The 24,345-nt window shown below is 38.5% G+C and overlaps 1 protein-coding gene across 3 annotated transcripts in view; it reads right to left on the bottom strand.

Moving 5' to 3' along the window:
- Positions 1 to 24,345, bottom strand: part of TENM1 (teneurin transmembrane protein 1) — an 884,561-nt gene that overhangs the window by 722,770 nt on the left and 137,446 nt on the right. For all 3 annotated transcript variants that reach the window (XM_006862844.1, XM_006862842.1, XM_006862843.1), the window contains exons 2-3: positions 13,066 to 13,326; positions 11,384 to 11,440 (exon numbers count right to left, since the gene is read on the bottom strand). In XM_006862844.1, the coding sequence (XP_006862906.1) occupies positions 11,384 to 11,440; positions 13,066 to 13,326 (318 nt within the window). The remainder of the gene's footprint in view (positions 1 to 11,383; positions 11,441 to 13,065; positions 13,327 to 24,345) is intronic.

Here is a 24,345-nt window from a genome sequence, read left to right as displayed (position 1 = left end):
TCTTTAGTCAATACCATCGGTTCTTGATTTTATGCTAGCTCTTGAAATGGTTGAACATTGACCAATTCTTTTTAGTACAGTAACTTTTTGTATTCTGTCCATCTTCTTTTGATACTTTCTGCTGATGCAGGATTCTTTTGCTCATAGAATCCTTCAGTATTATAACCTGACTCCTAGTGACCCTGCACAGGGTTTCCGAGGCTGTAAATCTTTATCAGAGCAAAACGTCTCATCTTTCTCCCACGGAACCACTGGTAATTTTGAACTGCTGAACTTGAGATTGGCAGCCCAATTTGTAACCACTACTCTACCAGAGCTCCTTATGGGAAAATCTACAAGGTAAAATATTAAATGGAAAAAAGCTATGAGATATTCCACAGTATGTAGTCTCATTTGCACAGAAAATTGGAGAAATGACTCTGTACCTCTCAACAGTGACACTTGAAGGATAAAATGGGAGGTGGACTTTTTACTTTAAACCAGTTTTTACTCTTTGAATTTTTAAACCATTAGATTTTTTACTTTAATAAGAAAAAATACTAGGTAAAATTGCATACTGAAAAAGAAAATACGAAGTTGCTAAACCTAACTTTATAACAGCTTGAATTTCAATATTGATAAGATGGTTTTCAATTGTAAGAGCATCACAGTCACCACAGAAGTATCTCACACCACAGAAGTATCTCACCGACATATAAAGTAATCCTGATGACTTACACACTTCCTCTGATCGAGTAACATCTCCAAAGGAGCCGTTACAAAGTCAACTGCACTGTCTTATACATGCCTAATGGGTCCAACAGAGCCATTAGGATTTCAGTTATATGCAAGGTTCCTGCCAAAGCTATTACCAAGTCATTGCATTGTTTCACACACTTCCTTTGACAGTCAGATGGTTCCTAAGGAACTGTTATCACTGCTATGGAAGTGTCCTATATAACTTATCCTACCAGGGGAAAAGAAAAAAGCAAAGGAAAGATATATAAACAAACAAACAAATGCCCTCCATTAAATGCACATGAATGGCCCCATATGGTCAAATATCAGAAAGAATAACTTTCAGTTGGGTTATCACTATTACATGTCATTCAAGAAACCCAGGTGTTAGGCCAGCCACTTTTTATAACTGTTGAAGCATTTTAGGGTTTGAGAACATTACAAGCCTCGCTTTGGTCATATGTTTTTTTATTAGTAATACATGGTCTATTACCAGGGTTCTGTGGTATGCAGTATAGCAGCAATGGAGGGAAGTTCTGATGGATATGGGGCTATTATGAGATTTTCTCAGATCTTTCCTTACAGGTAAAGCAACACAAAAGGAGCTCAGTTAGTTACCGAACAATCACTGTAAAAAAGATGACTTCCAAACAACTGAAATCTCAGCTCTACCTTAAGGGTTTCTACAATGCAAGTAGGAAAGACTAGTATAGGTTTATCCTTATCCAGATCTGAAGTACTTCAAAAAATTTCCTCTTATGCTCTTCCATGCATTGCAGATTAAGATTGTTGGCAATTTAAATGATGTGTTCTTATTCAAGGTAAGACAATTACAAGGATTTGCCCAGCTTGAAACCAGCTTAAAGTAGGGTGGACTCTGCTAGGCTAAAGAGTTTTCTGGGACCCCAAATGTTTCAAAAGTCACATTGCATGTCTGTGTCATTTGTGGTAATAAAGACTATACCTCTAGTATCAATCCAATCAATGTTGTCAAGTGTCTTTGAGTCTATTCCAACTCATAGTGACAGGGTTTCCAAGGAGAGGCTGGTGGGTTCAAACTGCTGACCTTGCAGTTAGCAGTCTAGTGCTTATCCTACAGTGCCATACCTGAACTCCCAACATGGATTCATAATATAGTCTTAATGAGTGATAGATACAAACCACAACTAACACTGAGCATTTAATGGATAGCAGAACAAAATGTGAAGTACTATATATCCATTTGTTTCCATTTAATCCTTACTAAGAAAAGTCTTTAAAATAGGAATGGCTTCATTTGGTACAAGAAAACACTGAAGCTTGAAGAGCTTTAGTTGCCTGTCTACAGACATAAACCAGGCAAATGGCAAAACCTAGGTTAATCTTTCTTATACCATAGCCCATGATCTTAACCATCTTAATACCAATTATATAGGGTATATCATTAGAGTCATTTTTACATCTTTTTAGCCTCATATCATGATACTTACTAAACTAGACTTCAATGAGCTTTTTATTTTCTCTAGAAGAGCTCTTTGGGTACACCTGCTCTGCTGACACTGACTTCCCTGCATTGGGAATTGCTTCAAGAATCAAGTTTGCTGATCTTAACCCCTGATTATAGCTGTTGGAATCAATGGTAGGCATATGACTAATGGGAAAATTACTCAGGCTCCTTAGAATCGAGAAATGGTGCTGAAAACATCCCGTTAATTTCAACTTCTTTCCTCAGAAGAAGAAATATAAACCTGTGGAAGAAGAAATATAAACCTGTGGATGGAGAAACAAAGGAAGTCAATCTGTAGTGCCAGAAACAAGTCATGGCAAATGTTCTGATTTGTCATTTCTTGTGGCCTAGTCACACTCTTGCCCTGGGTGCTATGGTGCATTCTCTCATCCTCTTAATTTTTTTTGTTTTGTTTGTTTGTTTGCACTAATATGAGATAGTTTCTGATACTTATAATAATCATAACCAAAAGGATCCCTGGTGGCACTGTGGGCTATGCATTGGGTTGCTAACTACGAGGTCAGTGGTTCAAATCTACCAGAAGTTTCCCTAGAGAAAAGTGAGATTGTCTCCTCCATAAAGAACCTTAGGAGTGGTGCCTTTGTCCTGAGGGGTAGCTACGAGTCAGAGTCAATTCAGTAGCAGAGGGGTTGCTTTTAACAAGCAGGACATCAGTTTCTCCAATGAGTGTAAATGCCTTGAAGCTGGGCATTGTGAACTAGTCTTCTTTCACATATTCCCTTTCACAGAGACTGACCCAAACAAAACAAAAACAAACAAACGAAAAAGAGGTGCTTAATAAATATTTCTTTAAACAGAACGATCATTAAGACTATAAATAATGTCTTTGCTATTTATATTATTTTAAGTTACATGTTATAAATGCTTTTTCTCTATTTGTCTCAAATTAGTTTCTTGATTAGTAATTTTTATTTTCATTTTCTATAATCCAACTGTTTGATTTTCATCATAATGAGAAACGGTCTTGGCAATTGGTTATACAAATTTGGCTTCTAACATAGTTATTTCCTATAGCCTATCATAATCAAAGGAGCTCTGGTAGCATAATGGTTACGAATCGGGTTGCGAACCTTAAGGTCAGAAGTTTGAAACTACCAGCTGTACCGTGGGAGAAAGATGAGGCTTTCTGATCCCGTAAAGATTTACAGTCTTGGAAACCCTGTACAGGGTGGCTATGGGTCGGAATCGACTCGACAGCACTTAACAACCACAACAACTATATAGTCAAATGTAATTATTGAGAGATATCCTAATCACTGATGTATTCGAGTAGAACTGCCAGATCCTTCCAGGAAATGCCTCTTGGATCACCTATCAGAAGCAGAGTTAAGGGCTACATGATCAGAAGTCTGGTTCACTGTGACATTTCTATCCTTTCTGAGAGTCTCACAAGATCAGAGACGATCCATAAAATAATGGTATCTCTAACTTTTACTTTTATTCTCAGAGAAATGCACATTTATCATTTATGCACAGTCTATTGTGCTCCAAGGAGCTCTGGTAGCGTAGTGGTTACGAATTGGGCTGCGAACCTCAGGGTCAGCAGTTCGAAACTACCAGCTGTTCCGCGGGAGCAAGATGAGGCTTTCTGCTCCCGTAAAGATTTACAGCCTTAGAAACCCTGTACAGGGTCACTATGGGTCAGAACTGACTCCACGGCACATCACAACAACAACTGTGCTCCAGATCTAGTTGTTAAATGATGAAACTACAGCAGAAAACAAACCAGTTCCTGTCTTAATTTAGATTTCAGTCTAGTGATTATTTAAAACTATTATGAGGATAGAAAATATATAACTCAAATACTTAAACTATGGTGTTGGTGATGTGTTATGGAGTCAGTTCCGACTCACAGCAACCCTGTATAGGGTTTCTAAGGCTATAAATCTTTATAGAAGCAGAAAACCTCATCTTTCTCCCATGGAGTAGTTGGTAGTTTTGGAGTGTTGAGATTAGCAGCCTGACTCATAAACACTATACTACCAGAGCTCCTTAAAGCCTACAGCACCAGGTACTCCTAGGTGGCCTCCTATCCAAGTAACTAACCAAGCCCAACCCTGCTTAGCTTCCGAGATCAGACAAGATTGGATGTATTCAGGGTCATATGGCTGAAGACTTAGACTCTGACTATAGCTTTAACAATGATGAATAGTAATTAAGCACTTGACTACCAGCCAAAAGGTTGGCAGTTCAAACCCACCTTGTAAGACAGGCTGGGCAATCTGCCTCTGAAAGGTTAGAGTCTTGAAAAGTCTATGGAACAGTTCTACTCTGTACATGTGGGGTCTCCATGAGTTGGAATAGAATCAATGGCAACTAACCAACAATGGTGGTGGTGGTGGTGGTGGTTATGTGCCGAGGCTGTACATTTTCACAGGAGCAGAAAGCCTCATCTTTCTCCCATGGAACTGCTAGTAGTAGGAAAATATTAATAGCAAGTGAAATGAGAATGATGGAGAGGGAGAATGATTATAGCATGATGATTAATATCACAGTATCACCCAGGTAGTGACTGTTTCCAAGTATCAGAATGAATCTGACTTGAGTGAATTTGCATTTTCCTAACTGGAAACATTCACATATGACAAGGGTTAATCAAGACATATATAAGGGAATGAAAACAAAATGCATTAGTGTTCTGATACCCATGAAATTCTAGAATTCCAGATTCCCTTCTGTTACGTGAATGTTCTCCTTCCCTGTGCTTTAGGCCTCGCAGTCCAAGTGTATCTGTGCTGAAATTGAGAGTTATTTATTTTCATTCTTTATGGGTGATAGCATGCTGGAGACCAAAATTCAGTTAAGGCCAACCAACAAAATTTATGGAACTGAGGGAAAATAAATATTTTGAATGGCTTGGCCAATTAAATGAGAGAAACAAGTCCTTACAGACATGATTTTGAAAATGTAAGTAGAAAACCCAAGGAATAGTCTCAAAGGATGAAGAGAATTGAAAACATCTTAGAAATCAATCACTTTTCAGAGCCATTCTCAGTGGGTCAACTCACACAAAGTAACAGTTTCCCCTATCTTCACTTCTCTTCCACATGTACACCAATGAAGCTTGTTGTTGTTGTTGTTGTTGTTGTCAGGTGCCATCGAATCGGAACCGACTCATAGCAACCCCATGCACAGTAGAACGAAACAATGTCTGATCCTGGGCCAACCTCACTACCGCTGCCACACTTGACGCCATCAATGATACCACCTGGCCAATCCATCTCCTTGGGGATCTTCCTCTTTTTCTCTGACCCTCCATCTTAACCAGCATGACATCCTTCTCCAGGGATTGTTCCCTCCTGACAATATGTCCAAAGTATGAGAGACGAAGTTTAGCCATCTTGGCCTGCAAGGGGCACTCTGGCTGCACTTCTTCCAAAACAGATCTATTGGTTCTTTTGGCAGTCCATGGCACTTTTAGTATTCTCCTCCAACACCACAATTCAAAGGCATCAATTCTTCTATTATCTTCCTTATTCGCTGTTCAGCTTTCGCATGGATGAGGTTATTGAAAATACTATGGCTTGGGTCAGGCGCAGCTTAGTTCGCACATTTTTGCTCTTCAACACTTGAAAAAGTTCCTGTGCAGCAGATTTGCCTAATGTATTACGTTGTCTGATCTCTTGACTGCTGCTTCCACGAATGTTGATAGTTGATCCAAGAATGAAGTCCTTGACAACCTCAATTTCTTCTCCATTGATAAGAATGCTCTTTATTGGTCCAGTGGTGAGGATTTTTGTTTTCCTGACATTGAGATTAAACCATCCTAATTTAGTCCATGGGATTGTGCCCATTGCTACATCAGTACACTAAAAACTAGAAAATATAATAAGACAGAAATGAAATAAAATGTCATTGACACTAAGGGGTTGGTGCCATGGAGTCATGAGATACTGAAATATATGAATTATAAATATTTTAAGTAATTTTTAGTATTTTCAAATGCAGTATATATTAAACCCACATTAATGATATAGATTCTCTGCTAGTCCTGCTTTCATGAATCAGTAAAATCAGTGGAAAATGAATAGCAATATTTGCATATGAGTACAAGCATCAAGTTTAGTTCAATTAGCTTGGTATATATCTTTCCATCCTTTAACTTTTCGTCTGTTTTTATCTTTGTGTGTAAGGTGTGTCTCTTGCAGATAGCATATTGAAGGATCTTGTTTTCTTATACATTCTGCTACTCTCTTTTAACTGGTGCATTTAACACATTGACATTCAAGGTAATTATTGTTGTTGTTGTTGTTAAGTGCCATCAAGTCGGGTCCGACCCATAGCGACCCTGTACAGGGTTTCCAAGGGTGTAAATCTTTACGGGAGTAGAAAGCCTCATCTTTCTCCCGCGGAGCGGCTGGTAGTTTCGAACCGCTGACCTTAAGGTTCACAGCCCGATTCGTAACCACTACGCTATCAGAGCTCCTTTAGGTAATTATTGATAGGTATGAATTAATTGCTATCATTATGTTTGTTTTTTGTGGTGCTGCTGGTTTCTTTGTTCTGTATGCATGCCTTCTTGTACTGAGTTCATGTGTTTTGTTTGTTCTTTCTTGTTGGTTTCTTCATACTTTTAATGTTGTCATGTTCTTCTTGGATTTTCATTTTCTTGGTATGTTGTAAAGTATTATTTTCTATGAGGTTACCCTATGTTCTATGAACTTTTCCTGCATTTAAAACATTCTATTTTATCCTGCAATTTACCTGACCTCCTCACCACCTGGATCTCTGTTCTTATGTTTTTAAAGTCTTTCACACTGTAATTGTTTTGATCATAGACTGACCTCTCAGATCCTCTGAATTCGTTCTGATAGTTTTGTTCTGTTCTGGACTCTTCCATCTGTCAATTGAGTTCCGAGTGGTGCTGCCACGTATGTTAATCTCTGGTTGTTGTCTGTTTTTGCTGGTTCTCAGTCTCATTTGCGTGTCTTTGTAAGTAACGCTTCTCTTTTCCCGAGCTGCTTTTAGGATTCTCTCCTTGTTGACTATCTCCTCTGTGGACTTCTGTGATTCTTCCTGTTCCATAATGCCAATAATTCTTATGGTATTCCTCTTCATGTTGTCCTACATGAATATTAGACCTTCTTCAGAATTTTTTATCTTTTTTTTTGCTTGCTCTTCTATCTTAGCCGTATTGAGACATTTGTCTTCCAGCTCGCTGGTTCTGGCTTCCATCTCTTTGGTTCTACTCCTTTGCCCTTTCAGTGTATTGTCCATTTCTGATCCTTTATTATTAATTGTTTGGACCTCTTTTTGCAGGTTTTGAATTGTTTCCAATGCTGTATCTATCTTATTTAATTATTCCTATAGTGCTTTTCTGACTTCTTCCTTACTTTTCTCAACCCTTCTGTGGAGCGTTTGGATGCACTTCAATAGCATTCTCCGGAATTCCTTGTCACCCAGTTCCAAAGCCTGCCCTCCTTCCAATGGGAAGTCTATGTCTACCTCCAGATCATTTGTCTCAGTTACTCTATCTTGTTTCTGGACATGTGCTAATGTGGTCAGTTGTTTTTTGGGCATCTTCATTAATTAGGTGTATGTTCAATAATTAAATGAACATATATTGGTATATATATATAGAACCAATACATCTGTTTTGGATGAAGCGCAGCCAGAGTGCTCCTTAGAGACCATATTGTCAGGAGACAGCAGTCGTTAGAGAAGGATATCATGCTTGGTAAGATGGAGGGTCAGAGAAAAAGAGGAAGACCCCCAATGAAATGGATAGGCCAGTGGCAGCATCGATGGACTCAAGCATGGCAACAATAGTGAGGTTGGCCCAGGATTGGACATTGTTTCGTTCTGCTGTGCATAGGGTCACTATGAGTCGGTGCCAACTCGATGGCACCTAACAACAACAACAACAATACTGGTATATTATTGAGAGTGCTGATTGCCTTCAGGTAGATGTGATCAGGAGATGGGCTTCCTTTTCCACTTTATTATTACTCAACTCAGAGTAACTGTAGCAGGTGTTGACTACCTATCTGGTGTATAGAAGCTGGCATTGGCTTTTGCCTGGATGGTGGGATTTTATAGGGTGTCATTGTAGCCTGCCTACATGACCACAATTGCCATCTCTTCTTGAGTAATGTAGGGAGAAAAAAAGCCCCCTGAAGGTAAAAGGGGGACCCAAGGTAAAAGGTGGACCAAAAAACAAAACAGTAACAGCCAAAAAAAACAACAGAAAAAAAACAGGTTGGTTACTATAGTCTATAGTTTCAGAAAAGAAAAAAAAAACAAACAATTCTGTAGCAAAATAGTCTAAATTTTTCTCCTAGTGTGAGCCAGTTTCCAGCTGAGCAGATCTGTGTGCATGCCCAATAGACCCCTGGGGAGGGGGGAGGGTAGGAGGGGTGTCTGGCATTCTCTCTAGTACCAGAGTGGTGGTGTGTAGACAGAAAAGGGGAAATGGGCAGACAAAAAATTATTTGCAGCTTTATCTCTGAAGATTGATTAGATCTCTCTGATGGGATTTCTGCCCTGCGGCCATATTAGGTGTGACCTTCTCGAGATGGCTGCACAGTTTGCAAGATAACTGCACCCTTCTCAATGTGACTACTCCCTTCTCAAGATGGCTGCACCCTTCTTAAGGTGACTGCTCCCTTCTCAAGATGGTTAGGCTGGACATCTGCCTGCAGCCACCACTCAGTAAACGTCACTTTTCTTGTTTCTGCTATGAATTCTACTAACAGTAAGTCTTCAATACTCATAAATATTCCTTTATATATAGTTCAGAGTTCCAGGACTGTCCCCTGTACCTGCTTTGTCTGGTGTTTTGTGCTATTGTTCAGTGTTTTCCAAAAGCATGTTGATTAAAGGAAGCAACTTATTTGAACTAAACTTGAGGTTTACAGGGTGGGTGGCAAGCAGCAGCAGCAGCACAAAACACCAGACAAAGCCATCTTGAAAAGATCACAGCCATCTTGGGAAGGGCATAGCCATTTTGAGAAGGGCGCAATTATCTTCAGAAGGGTGCAGCCATCTTAAGAAGGTCACAGCGAATACGGCCGCAGGACAGAAATGCCATCACAGAGACTTGACCAATCTTCAGAGATAAAGCTGCAAATAATTTTTGGTCTGTCCATTTCCCTTTCTGTGTCTACACACTACCACTCTGGTGGTACACAGACAGTGGATACACCCGTAGTTATAGCTGCTGTCTGTCGATTGCCGACAAGGGGGGTGAATGACCTCTGAGGTAGGAGAAGAAGTGGGAGACAGGGTACCAGAAGAAGAAGGAGCAGAAGGAGGGAGAGTAAGAAGAGGAAAGGAAGAAAAGGGAGAGAGGATGTTGCTGCTTCTGCTGCTGTCACCCACCCTGTAAATCTCAAGTTTAGTTCAAATAAGTTGCTTCCTTTAATCAACATGCTTTTGGAAAAATAATTGTTTACAATCTCATCTCAACTCAAACTGCTCTAGAAGACCAAAGAAATGATGGAATCAGGCCAGATCTGGTTATTATTAAATGAAAATTTGTGGAATCCATACTGGAGGAATCTTACCATAGGTCAGAAAAAAATCCCAAATTTTAGGCTGCTCATGGAAAATTAGACTCTGAGTTGAGCAGAGAAAGGTTAATATCTAGTATGTATGTGATTTAAGGAAGGACAAGAAAATTCCTCTATTTAATAATAGGTATTTAGAAAACAATCTATTGAATTTAGCCAACTGGCTTCTGAATTGCTATTTTAACCCTTCTCATATGTAAAATGGGCATAAAATAGTATCTATTTCACTGAACGGTCATGAGGATGAAATCAGACATACATATTTAATGTATTTTTTTGGAATTTGTGAAGTATTGATCAATAATAATAGTGAACATTCATATTGAAGTTACAAACACTGTTATAAATCTTTATATATATTGATTAATGCAATCATAAAATAAAAAAAAACCCCTAGAGGTAGACACTAGTATTATCCTTATATAACACATGATGAAAACTATGTGTTGGAAATTTAAATAGTTTTCCCAATGTCTCATGACTGACATTCAAAGGCAGGTTGTCTTGCTCCAGAGTACAATACTTCTAATGACTATGCTCCACTGCCTACCAAAAGTTGAAATCATTCTTAGAAGAGCACATTGGGTCAGTAGTGGTTTGGAGTTAAGAAGGGGGTCACAGGTATTCCTAGGCAACCCACTCGGATCTTGTGGTACTGTATCCAGTTCCTAAGATACAAATGGGCTCTCCAGGAAAGAAAAGCTGTGTTGCCTTTGTCCTAGAGTCCTCCAACTCTACCTTAGTAAGCAGTGTTAAGGTTGATTGCAGATAGACTAAGGCCAATGAACACGAACAGAACCAACAATTCCTGAAGGCCAAACACAACCAAAGGATATGACACACTAACAAAGCATAGTGGCTCACCTAAGAAAGTAGTTTTCATGGGACGAGTGGTTGGTAATGGGTCTTTTGAAAAGGGCTTCAAGCTGATTCTTAATAAATCTTCATCCTTTCTTTCTCAAAGACTCCTTCACAATTTTGAGTCACTGTCCTGTGGTCAGATGTGAGTTCCCTACCACAGGGTGTCTCAGAGTAACCTAACACAGACTCAGTCATCAAAATCATTTCTAAATGGTACTTTCAGTATCCCTCTGCACAAGGTCAACATTCAATTAGCACAATGAGGACAAAATAAAGAACACGGTGACACAGTATAAATACAGGCCTACTGACTCGAAGGCACTTAACAACAACAACAACAGAAAAGAATTAGCAATGTTTCTTGTTTTTGAAGGTGTTGTTTATAATTTTTGACATGGGTAGAAAGTGATTCTAAAGCCAAGCTGGGATCATCTGGTAGAATGGCAGTGTCTGCACCATATAAGATAATGGTTAGAGACAACTCAACTCAACTTCAATTTCTGCTCCCATACTAAGTCAATGTATTTACACATCCAACCTTAACTCTTGCTTCATCCATCCCCTACCACATGGCTCCAGCCCCTACCAACATACACACATTCAGTTTTCCAGAAGAAAGCAAACCACATAAACATAAAGCTTGCCAGAGGAAAGCTGCTAATAACTAATCTTTGACAGATTCATTGAGATGTTTGTCAAAGGAACAGAGAGTTCCATTTTGGAGGGTGTGTGTTAGGGATGGAGTGAGGTAAAAATACTTTGTGGTCAAATATTCAGAAACACTTGCCTTGAGTAGCCCCAGCTTGAGCCTCCATGTCACAACAAACAGGAGAGAATTTAAAACCTGTAATATCAAACATTTTACTCATTAATCCTTATCCAAGCCATCTGATTCCTAAATCTTCAACTCTTGCCCTTCATTCAACTGTGTCTATTTTAAAATAACATCTTTTTGAGATATAATTCATATATCATGACATTCACCCCTTTAAAGTATATAGTCATAGTGTTGTGCAACTATCACCAATGTCTAATTACAGAACATTTTCATCACTCCAAGGGAAACCCCATACTCAGGGTCTTACAGGGAAAAAACAGTAGTACCGAGGGAGTGAAGGAAGTCGTTCTTTAATTTCAAGGCTCAATTTCAATGTTGTAACCCACTGAATGTGCTACAACTTCCTATGCCAGGAGTGAGATGAGCAAAGAAGTCTTGAGTTTACAGGAGATCACCTAATACCCCCATATCACCACATTTTGGTCACTGTTTTTCTAGTTTGACATGTGAAGCCCAGAAAACCATAGTGGCCAGTCCAAGGTCCCCTAACTTTCACTTATATGCATGTACACTCATATGTATATTAAACATGCTCCCTTCTCATTTCAGTATTTCATCTCCTATAATACTCTTGGTCCAGTTAGCAATACATTCAACACATACATACACACAGAAAGAAGTCAGGAAACCCCAAGGATACTTACTAGAGTAAAGTATTATAGCCTATCAATGAGTGGAATGATATTCTAACTACGGGGCAACTCTCAGTCAGGATTCTAGCCTTTGGCCAGCGTCCTTTATGGGCTGAAGGATGCAGGAGAGTACAGAATATAAAAGGCTACAGGGACAAACCTGTTGGATACCTTTCTGCCACCTGAAAAAAATACTCATTAGTCACTGAGCTGCTAATTGACTAGGTCTTGTGGCCACGGTGGCAGGGATTTATCAAATTTGGTCAAACACTATGTTGCAGAGAATAGGTTAATATACTTAAAAAGTATTAATGTGCTTTTTACTAAGACATGTTGGTCTAGAAAGAAGAATAGAAATAAAACAAATTAACTCCTCCCTTCCCAACAAATGAAAAAAAAAGAAACTTTCTTTTTCTAAAGTTTGTAATAAAATAAGATATAATTATAATTTAATGATACCACACCTAGGACCTATTGTGCGGCAAATGGATAACATTAATTCACCTTTTTTTCACCTTAATCATTTTGGCCTAACCTAAGTAATTTGAGTCTATCTGCACACTAGACAGTTTAATTTGAATAAAAATAGAAGGAACATACAAAGTATGTGTTGTATACAATTGTTCATCTCATTCATTGTTCATATATTGTTAAGAAGCCAAAATATGACAGGAGTACCCAATAGTATTGCACTAAAAAATAAAGATGAAAATAAACGGTAAGTAATAAATAAGACACGCACAGTACTGCTGACTACATGAGATTATTTCCCTCGGGAAATTATCAGAAATGAAAAGTATTTTGTCTATTATTGTAAATAAATGCATCTATTTGCCAGATAATTAGATAAATGCTTTGTCCATGGGACCCTGCTAACTTGCATTTCCATTCTGCATATTAAAGGAAAAACAGATGGTCATAAGGGAAGGCAAACAAAGAAAAAGCCCCAAACTGCAATTTCTCTGTGTTTTACGTGAAAAGTATAGGTCATTTGATTACCATTCTCCCCATCAGACTTCCTTTCGTGGTCAGTGTCAGTCAAGGACAATGCAGAGTTGGCCCGGCTGGACAAACAGGAACTATGCTCCGATTTCATGCCCCTTATCCACATTCTCAGTGCGTGGTCAGGGGAGGCAGCACCTTCTGTCTCCGTGTCCACATCAGACCCCATCTCTAGCTGGTAGCCATGGCGAGACACACTGTGCATGTCTGTCTGGTAGCCAGAGCACAGAGTGTGAGGGGTTTCGCAGAATTCCATCTCTGAGAAGAAATAAAATTTAGAGAACAATTTTAAAAATATGATGAAATGCCCCTCGCCCCAATCCTACTTTCTATCCTCACGTCCCCCTCCCCCATTGCTGGTAATTATGTCTTTTTGCAAAGTTCGAATTTTGGCCTCTTTATTTATGCTACCTAGGATTCTGTGCTTATTTTGCACTTCTGTAGTTTAAAATTATGCTCCTGTTGATTCTTACAAGGTTCTGGAAAAAGCATGCCCCAAATAGCTTTATAGCTACAATTTTAGGTTGCACCAAATGTAATGAAATAAGTGAGTGCAAAAGGGTGGAAGGTGTAGAGAGCTTTCCTTTAAAAGGTATTTCTCACTCAGAAGATATATATGATCTTTAGGAGAGCACATCTACACTTAAATTTAAAAAAAAATAAAGGATTTCTTACACATTGGAGTTAAGAACAAATAAGGAATATGAACAATCTGAGAAAAAAACAACACTGGGTTCAAATACAATTTTCTACAATAAGTTTTTCCTGAAGCACCTTAACCTAAACTCTAAAATGCTGTTACAGCTGTATGCTGGAGAATGGATTCCAACTCATAGTAAGCCTATAGGGTAAGTTAGAACTGCCTCATCGGGTTTCTAAGGCTGTAATATTTATGAAAATTGATTGCCAGGTCTTTCTCCTGTGAACCACCAAACCTTTCCTTTAGCAGTGAAGCATTTAACCAGTGCAGCACCAAGGTTCCTAAATTATGAATAGCTAATAGCAAAGATGTCAGCTTCAGGACTAAGGTGTGCCTGACTCAAGCCACAGTATTTTCAATAACCTCTTATGCATGCGAAAGCTGGACAGTGAATAACGAAGATCGTAGAAGAATTGGTGCTTTTGACTCATGGTGTTGGAGGAGACTATTGAAAGTACCATGGGCTGACAAAAGAACCAATAGATCCGTTTTATTTTTTTATTTATTAAATGTTTTTATTTTGGATTGAGTGAAAGTTTACAGGGCACATCATCAGCTTCACATTCAACCATTCATATGGCTTGTTTCATTACATTGATTATTATCCCCTCCATATATCATCAGTTAACAGTGTTTCTCTCTATCCTCTTTAGCTTTTTTTTTTTTTTGGGGGGGGGGGAGAATAGATCCGTTTTAGAAGAAGTGCAGCCAGAGTGCTTCTTAGAGGCCAAGATGGCCAAACTTCGTCTCTCATACTTCGAACATAGTGTCAGGAGGGACTAGCCACTGGAGAAGGATATCACGTTTGGTAAAGTGGAGGGTCAGAAAAAAAGAGGAAGACCCCCAGCGAGATGGATTGGCCAAGTGACAGCATCAGTGGGCTCAAGTGTGGCAACAATTGTGAGGTTGGCCCAGGACTGGGCAATGTTTCATTCTGTTGTGCATAGGGTCGCTATGAGTCTGTACCAACTCAATGGCACCTAACAACAATAATATTACTATTTGTTCTTGACTTCAAAGGAGTTTAAGGCCTACTTTCTGGTAATTAGTCTGTTCCATTTATTCTTTCAACAAATGTGACAGGACTTCACAAAGTTAATGGAAACAATGGCATTAGAAGGTAGTGGAATTTTACCATGAATTTTGTGAAGCCCCCTTGTACATGAAAACAAACAACCAACAGCAAAAAACCCCAGCCATATATGGTACCTCAGCAGTGCTTCATAGTTTGGATTTTTATTTTCCTTTTCCCTTTTACATTTTAGAACTATAAAATATTTAGAATCTTAGTGATCATGTATGAAATCTAGGAAAATCAAATCCAGGGGTTAGATGTCATTTGTCCACAGCCCTCATCAGATGGCAATAGAGCCCTTCTTCTTTAAACCTCCATCTGAGCACAACTTCTTCTAGATACCAATGAAGTCCCATCAACCTACTGCATGAATATCAGACATTGAGTCTTACAGTTAATTTTGCATTCAATTATGGCTAAGTGCCAAAAAGAGGGAAAGATGCTTGAATATGCCCTAATAAATTAATGAAAAATGACCACATGCCAAGACATACTATCTGAAATGTATGTGTTATACTTTGTTGTTGTTGTTAGGTATAATTGAGTCAGTGCTGACTCATAGTGATCTTATGCACAGCAGAACAAAACACTGCCCGATCCTGGGCCAACCTCACTATTGTTGCCACGCTTGAGCCCACGGATGCTGCTACTGGGCCAATCCATCTCACTGGGGGGTCTTCCTTTTTTTCTCTGACCCTCCACCTTACCAAACATGATATCCTTCTCCAGCGACTGGTCCCTCCTGACAATATGTCTGAAGTATGAGAGACGAAGTCTAGCCATCCTGGCCTCCAAGGAAGGAGCACTCGGGTTTTACTTCTTCCAAAATGGAGCTATTGGTTCTTTTGGCAGCCCATGGCACTTTCAATATTCTCCTCCAGAACCATAACTCAAAAGCATCAGTTCTTCTACGGTCTTCCTTATTCACTGTCCAACTTTCACATGCATATGAAGTTATTGAAAATACCACAGCTTGGGTCAAGCGCACCTTAGTCCTCAAGCTGACATCTTTGCTCTTCAATACTTTAAAAGGTCTTGTGCAGCAGATTTGCCTAATGCAATACGACGTTTGATTTCTTGACTGCTACTTCCATGAGTGTTGATAGTCGATCAAGAAGAATGAAGTCCTTGAAAACTTCAATCTTTTCTCCATTGATAAGAATGTTGTTTATTGGTCCAGTGGTGAGGATTTTTTTTTTTTTTTCTTGACACTGAGATGCAATCCATACCAAAGGCTGTGCTCTTTGATCTTCATCAGTAAATATTTTAAGTTCTTTTCACTTTCAGCAAGCAAGGTTGTATCATCTGCATATTGCAGGTTGTTAATAAGTCTTCCTCCAATCCTGATGCCACATTTTTTTTTCATATAACCCAGTTTATCGGATTATTTGCTCAGCATACAGGTTGAATACGTACGGTGAAAGAATACAACCCTGTCATACACCTTTATTAATTTTAAACCATTCAGTGTTCCCATGTTCTGTTCGAACAACTGCCTCTTGGCCCATGTACAGATTCCTCATAAGCACAATTAAGTGTTCCGGAATAGTCATACTTTGCAATATTGTCCATAGATTGTCATGATCCACACAATCAAAAGCCTTTGCATGGTCAATAAAGCACAGGTAAACATCTTTCTGATATTCTCTGCTCTCAGCCAAGATCCATCAGACATCAGCAATGATATCCCGCATTCCACGGCCTCTTCTGAATCTGGCTTGAACCTCTGGAAGTTCTTTGTGAATGCATGCTTGCAGCTGTTTCTGTATTACCTTTAGTAAAACTTTACTCACATGGGATATCAAAAAGATTGTGTGATGATTTCTGCATTCCATTGGGTCACCTCTCTTTGGAATGGGCATAAATGTGGATCTCTTCCAATCAGTCGGCCAGATAGTTGTCTTCCAAATTTCTTGGTAGAAATGAGTGAGTAACTCTTGTGCTGCATCACTTTCTTGAAAGATTTCAATTTTTATTCCATCAATTGCTGGTGCCTTGTTCTTTGCCAATTCTTTCAATGCCTTGGACTTCCTCCATAAGCATCATTGACTGTTGATCATATGCTACCTCTTGAAACGGTTGAACATCAGCCATTTCCTTTTGTTACAGTGACTTTGTGTATTCCCTCCATCTTCTTTTGATATTTCCTATATCATTCAATAATTTGCCCAGAGAATCTTTCAATAATGAAAGTCGAGGCTTAAATTTTTTCTTCAGTTCCTCCAACTTGAGAAATGCTGACCGTGTTCTTCCTTTTTGGTTTTCTGACTCCAGATCTTTGCACATTTTGTTATACTTAGATAAGGCAATTTGGGGATGCAGTACACTATACAGTATTTTCTTAAGACTGATGTCAAAGACATGGTATGTCATTTGACTAGGAAGAGGTTTAACTTTAACTGAGTACATCTAATCTTTAGCATATATCAATAAAATGAATCTGTTTCTTTGAACTCAGAAAATGCTTATTCTTGGACCAGCCATATACTAGAGAAAAAAAGAGTTCAGACTATGAATGTATTTTTTTAAATAGTTCCCTTTTGGTGACATATAATTGCCAAACAAGGGTTTACTAAATTAATCCCTAATGTTTATTTAAATGGAGTCCTGGCGTGGTGCTATGAGTTAATACACTGGACTGCAAAGTTCGTTTGAACTGCAGGGTTGGGGGTTCAAGCTCACCAGCCGCTCCTCAGAAACCCTACACAAGGTCGCTGTGTGTTGGAACTGACTCAATGGCATTTAACAACAACAACAGGGACCTGTGCTTTGTGAAACAGATATCTTAGGCAATTAAAGCTACAATAATGTATTCAGAAAATTCAATGATAAATTAACTCTTTTAGGGTCATAATTCACTGTCGAGTACATTTAAATTTCTGTGATGAATGCCTTTAAGAGTAATTCTATTCCACAAAAAAATGTCTAGATTCCAAAAGAGTGATGTTTAAACAATATGCATGGTTTCCACTTGTCAAAACTTAAAAGCTTTATGAAACCATGATTTTCCTTGCCATAAAGATAAAACTAAAAATATATTTTGCCCACTATAAATGTTAGTGATCTAGAATACTGAAGTCAGTTAATATTCTTGCCTCTTAATTTCATAATGTTTCCTATCCTGACCTACTATGCAGTTTTTGCTACAGCAATGTGATAATGAACTTGCTAGCTTGAAGCTGTCAGAAAGGAATTTTATATAGGCCTGTATTCACAACTTCCTTCATTCCTGTTGTGTGGTGGTTTTGAAACTTTAGCATGCTTCAGAAGCACCTAGAGGGCTTGATAAAACACAGATTGCTGCGAATTCCGCCCTTTGCCCCCTAGTTTCAGCTTTGGATTCCATAGGTCTGATGTAGGAACTGAGAACTTGCATTTCTAAGTTTCCAGGTCATGTTATACTGCTGGTCCAGAAATCACACTGAAAACTACTGGCCCAGAGTTTTCTCTGAGGTCTGTGGGAAGCAGAAAGAAGGAAAATGCCTTCAGTGAGGGACAAAGGAGGCACCTTATTGAGTCATCACTACAGAGTTCCTGTACCAGCTTGAATTCTATTTGTAGACAAAAGTAAGAAAGCATTTGAGTTGGATTTCTATGTGGTGCCCAATTTTTTTCCCATGAATTTGGGGCACTAATTAGGAAAGTTACTTTCAAAAGCACAGACATGCACTTATTTTCAGTCATACAACTAATTGCATTAGATGTGACTTTCCAGACTCACATATAAGTATACGAGTCACGGTGAAGAAATTAGTTGGGAAACAATGAGGAAACAAAAATAAATACATGGCCATTTGTCATTGCATGACGAACAAAGTACAACGTTGTTGATAGCTGCCTGATATTCAGTAGGCACCAATTCATACATACAGACCCTATGCACAACAGAATAAAACCTTGCCTGGTCTGGCACCATCTCCACAATTGTCAGGGGATCAGATTATTGTGATCCACATAGTATTTTCATTAATAGATTTTTGGAAGATTTCCAGGCACTTCTTTCTAGTCCTTCCCCCCACACCCCCGGAAGTTCCACTGAAACCTGTTGAGTGTGATAGCAAGATCCAAGCCTCACTGACAAACAGTGGTGTCTGCATACGAAATGCACTGGCTGAGAATTGAACCAGGGTCTTTCTTCTACATGGAAGGTGAGAATTCTACCACTAAACCACCACTGTCATCTTTAAAATACTAGAAAAAGTAAACTACAAAAAAGAACACAGAGTGATATAAGCAGAACCTCTCTTTGTTAAATATATTTTTTCTACTCAAAATGAAACTTGAAAATAGACTTGTTTCCTTCCAAGGAGATGTGATGTCTTATAATAAAAATTGCAGAGGATGAACAGCTGATTGTTCATTAGAATTATATTCTGCTTTTAATACAATGACTAATCACTAATTCTCTATTTAAGTTCAACTAGATAAAAGAACACTTCTTTGTAGATCTATAAATAGATAAACAATCCAAGTTGTATTTTCACTTAAAGTAGCAAAGGAAAATTAAGCAAATTACATAAAAAATTCCCTTGATTTATAATAATTGATGTTCATAGAAATGTCTCACTTTCCTTTTTTGAAATCAAAGTTACCATTGCAGAATATTTCCTTAAATACTCAAAGGTCTCAGTGGTGTTCAAAATTCCCAGACGATACACTTTGTATAAAGCACTTACAATGCACCTTAAGTGGTTGCTTTTTAGCCATGCACATGGAACCTTGTTATCTAAAATACTACCATTCCCTAGAGAAGATAAAGTTCAACTGGATTTATTATTGATCTGTTCTTACCAATAAGCTAGTCACATGAGAAATGAGACAGCAACCTTAGAATACCTAAGGTTTAAATGCATAGAGTGGTACACCATGAGAAACTACCTCTCAAGAGGAAACAGGTTAGGTGTAGATGTTGCCAAGTGAGTGTTGAATTTTGGGTCTCACAAACAGCAGGCATTTAATTTTTATTCTAATGAAAACCTATTTTGCAATCTTGCAAGAGACAAAAGCTGATCAAATTTTAGGTTGGAACTCATTTTTCTTTTAATTGGCAAAATATTCACAAGATACTTCACAAAACAAGATGATAGCAACTTAGAAGTGAAAAGATGCTCAAATCATTAGTTATCATGAAAATGTAAACTAAAAGCACAGAGAGATACCAATATCTACCTTTTAGAATGACTTAAAAAAAATTCTGACCACACTAAGTGTTGACAAGTATATGGGATAATTATAACTTCCATGGATTGCCAGTGAAAAGCAAAATGGTACAAACCATCTTCTAAAGTGAGCTGAAGTTTGCTAAATAGTTAGGATATACTTACTAGAAGAACAATTAGACTCCTTGGCATTCATTTCAGAGAAATGAAATTCTACCCACACAAAAACCTGAACCAGGTTATTCATATCTGCTTTATTTGTAATAGCTTAAAAAAAAAAAAAAAGGTAGAAACAATACAAGTGGCTATCAAAAGATGAATGGAAGTCAGCAACATAGCCACAGAGGACTAGAGTGGAGAGTGAAGCATCCAGCTGATAAGAAGAAAGGGCAAATGCACAAGAACACCCACATTTGCAGATAATACCCACTTGACCTGGCTTCAATGACTGGATGATCAGAGCTCAACTAGAAGAAGAAAGAAGAGGGGAAAAAAAGAATAATCTAATACAATTTGATGAACTCGACCTACACCTATGGATGCAGTAGCTAAAAAGAGGGAACAAATCTTTACAGCAAGGATCATTCCCACCCCCTCCATATACAGAGTAGACAGGGATGGGCAACTTGGATATTGGCTACCCAAAATAGGGGGGCTTCAAAGGCAAGAAGTGACTGGATTACAAGCTTTCAAGAAGGAACCTAAGATCCAGAGGGCGTGAAGCAAGGTAGAATCTCCACTGAGTAGTATTCAATCTGTCTAGGAGGGACTGACGAAAGGAAATGCGGATAGGTCTCATGTGATACAATAGTGAATAATTGTTATCAGGACTGACTGTGAGGGTTGGAAATGTAAAGGTAGACATTTTGTAGCAAGAAGGGGAGTGATTAACTTTGCAATCCAGGAGCGGAGGTCCCTGGGACCATCAATGGAGAAGAGCGGAGTGAAAGACCCTACCCAGAGAAGCAGTGACACCAGAGATGGAGGCAGAGACGATGACATGGAGAAATGGAGTGGATGGGGACTCTTGACCCAGAGAGGGAGAGGGGCTGTGTGCTGACAATGGGGGTGAGGGGGTGGGCAGCACCGGCTTGCAGTGTTGCTGCAAATCTTTGGTTGGCTGATGATGCATGGAGGGGATTGTAACCATGGCAATGAAATGATATAGGATAGGATGAATGTAAAACCAATGCTCTCCCATGTAAACTATCACATAATTCACAATAAAACATTAAAAAAAAAAGATGAATGGAGAAACAAACTGTGGTATAACCATACAACAAAAGAATAAAGTGTTGATTTAGTAAAACATGGATCAACCTGAAATTAATTATGATGAGTGAAAGCAATCAGACAAAAAGTAAGTAAATACTGTATGCTTTCCTTTTGAGGAAAGTTCTATAAAACAAAATGAATATTAATCTATAGTAACCATACATCCACACTATTCTAAAAACCCAGGTTTAAAGAATCAAGCTCCAAATAAACAACTGGAGGTTAAATATCATAATTAATCTTAGCCATAACCTGAGAAAATTGGGACTATAACTTTTGAAAAGAATTGTCCATTTCCCCCAAAATATAGAGTTGGAAGGAGAGGAAGTACAATTACTAGCTAAAATTACTGTGACTCATAACAATTCTTATGGATTGTATGTAAAGCAGGTATAATTTGTGAGCTGGGTGTTTTGTTGCTGTTGTTGTTGTTTATAACAATTCACTTAATATCTTGTGCCCTCAGTTTCCTCAATTGTAAAATGCAAGGGTCCAACTAGAAATAAATCTACAGATAACTCTCTTGTTTTAAGAATCTATAATTATAAGTAAAACCTGTTATGACAAAACGTAGACTGGTTAATATTTTCAAAGGGAAATAGAGTTGGTGGTTTTATGAATTAGGGATAATCACACAAGTTAGCTAAGTAAGATCTCTGCTGTGATTACAAGTTGTTGTTAAGTGCTATTGAGTCAGCTCGGACTCATAGAGACCCTGTATCTACAAGGAACCCTGGTACTGTAGTAGACTACATGTTGGGCTGCTAATCACATCAGTAGTTTGAATTCACCAGCCATTCTGCAGGATACAGATGAGGTTTTCTGCTTCTGTATAGATGTACAGCCTCCCAACCCTATACAGAGTCCTGGTGTGACGCTGTGGGTTAATTCGCTGGACTGCAAAGTCAATTTGATCCACAAGGTCAGAAGTTCAAGCTCACCAGCTGCTCCTTGGAAACCCTGTGCCGGTTCACTGTGGGTCGAAACCAACTCAACGGCACTTAACAACAACAACAAACAGGGTCGATAGGAGTTGGAACTGACTTGTAGCAGTAACAGCAGCAGCAGCCGCAGCCGCCAGGTGTCTACAGTGAATTCCAATATCATTAGTATATAGAGATATAAATACAGAAATCTAGATAATCCCAAACCCATTGCTTTGAGTCACTTCTGACTCATACTAACACTATAGGATAGAATAGAACTGCTACATAGGGTTTCCAAGGTTGGAGTCCTGATGTGCTGTGGATTAATGCACTGGACTGAAACGTTGGTTTGAATCGCAAGGTCGGTGGTTCAAGCTCAACAGCCACTCCTTACAAACCCTATGAGTTGGAACTGACTCGAAGGCACTTAACAGCAACAAAAAACAATCTTTACAGAAGTAAACTGCCACATCCCTTTCTCCCAAGTGGCTGGCTGGTAGGTTCACACCATCAGTCTTGCAGTTGTCAGGCAAACACTTAACTACTGTTCTACCAGGGCTCCTGGAAATAGATATAATTATATGCTAAATCTTTAAGGTTCAAATAATTTTGATTAACTTATAGATATTGACGACTACAATTCACGCAGAAAAAATTCAATTAAAACAAATAAATGATTACCCTTAACAATAGATGCGTAAAAGCAGTCTCAAATTTCTGTTGCTAACAGTTTCTTTCACCTGCTCTTGACATAAGTTAGCCATAGAAACAATATTCAGGTAACTGAACACAAGAGTTGTGCATTCATCTTTTAACATTTTTTACGATGGAAAGGGCACTGAGATGCCTTGAAAATCCCAACAGAAACATATACCCAAATAGCATTAAAGGAGAAATTTATCTGTCTCTTCACATCAGAAATTATTTTCTTGTCATGTCCTTATATCAATGTAAAAACTTAACTGAGTAAATGTTGTTGTTAGTGTTGAGTTGGTTCCAACTCATAGCGACCCTGTATAGAGTTTCCAAGAAGCAATTGGTGGATTTGAACCACTGACCTTTCAGTTAGCAGTCCAGTGCTTATCCTATAGCGGTACACCAGGAGTCCTAACTGGGTAAACAGTTACTCATTAAACATAAAATGATCAGTTTACAAACATGATGATGACATATTACATCCCCCATGCTTTAATGAATAAAATTCACACAATTATCAAAAATAGTGTTATTGTTGTTAAGTGCCAACTCATAGTGACCCTGTGTAGGGTTCCTGAGAAGCAGTTGGTGGATTTGAACCACCGATCTTGTGGTCCAGTGCATTATCCTGCAATGCCACTCCAACAAAAATATTAGTGACTCACTAATTATTCATTACTGGTTCCAGCAGAAAATGTAATGGATTATTACAGACTTGAGCAAGAAAAAAAATGAGAGGAAGAAATGAGCAACACCAGACAGTACACAAATACTTTTCTCTACTCGGTGCCATTTCGTATTTCTCTGTTGGGGGCTTTGAAAAGAGAAAGATATCAAATTGCCAAACAAATCAGTTCATGAAAGTTTACTTAAACACAGCCCTGCTGAACACCCACTCAATTTCAAATCAAGAAAACACAACAGTCTTCTCTGATTTATCTTCCCAAATTAGACCAATTTCTTTTCCTGTCTCTTACTTCATGAAAAAGCTTTATCAAATGTATGGTGCTACAGGAGGCATTGAGCTGAGTGAGTTAACAAAAGCCATGCTATGTCCTTTGGAAAGTTCCAAAGCGATCCTTTTAAAAAGCCCTAATGATAAAGCAATTAGAAGCACACTTTCCAAACCTGAGTTTTTTCTTTTTCTTTTGCTGAAGGATCATCTGCCTTTTCTAGGACACAGGGGGAGAGGTAGAGGGCTCCAAGTGCAGGAGTGGGGCCTATGGTTAGCATGAATTAAAGAAAATAACTAAGTTTTCTGAAACCTAATCTCCCTCTCACAGTTCCAAATGCACCCACTATCTCAGTACTCCATACCTACAAATGACAACTTATTTAATTTTCAAGACTTCTCCATCTGTCAGTGCAGCGAAAAACACTAAAAAAACTGGAGAGTTAAAAGTCAGAAGTATAAACATTCATGTGTTTTGACCAAGTTGGTTAACT

This window comes from Chrysochloris asiatica, unplaced genomic scaffold (genome assembly GCF_000296735.1).
Source record: "Chrysochloris asiatica unplaced genomic scaffold, ChrAsi1.0 scaffold00051, whole genome shotgun sequence".
In the NCBI taxonomy this organism is placed as follows: domain Eukaryota; kingdom Metazoa; phylum Chordata; class Mammalia; order Afrosoricida; family Chrysochloridae; genus Chrysochloris; species Chrysochloris asiatica.
The sequence above is the reverse complement of the archived record's forward strand: the minus strand, read 5'-3'. Positions and strand labels throughout refer to the sequence as shown.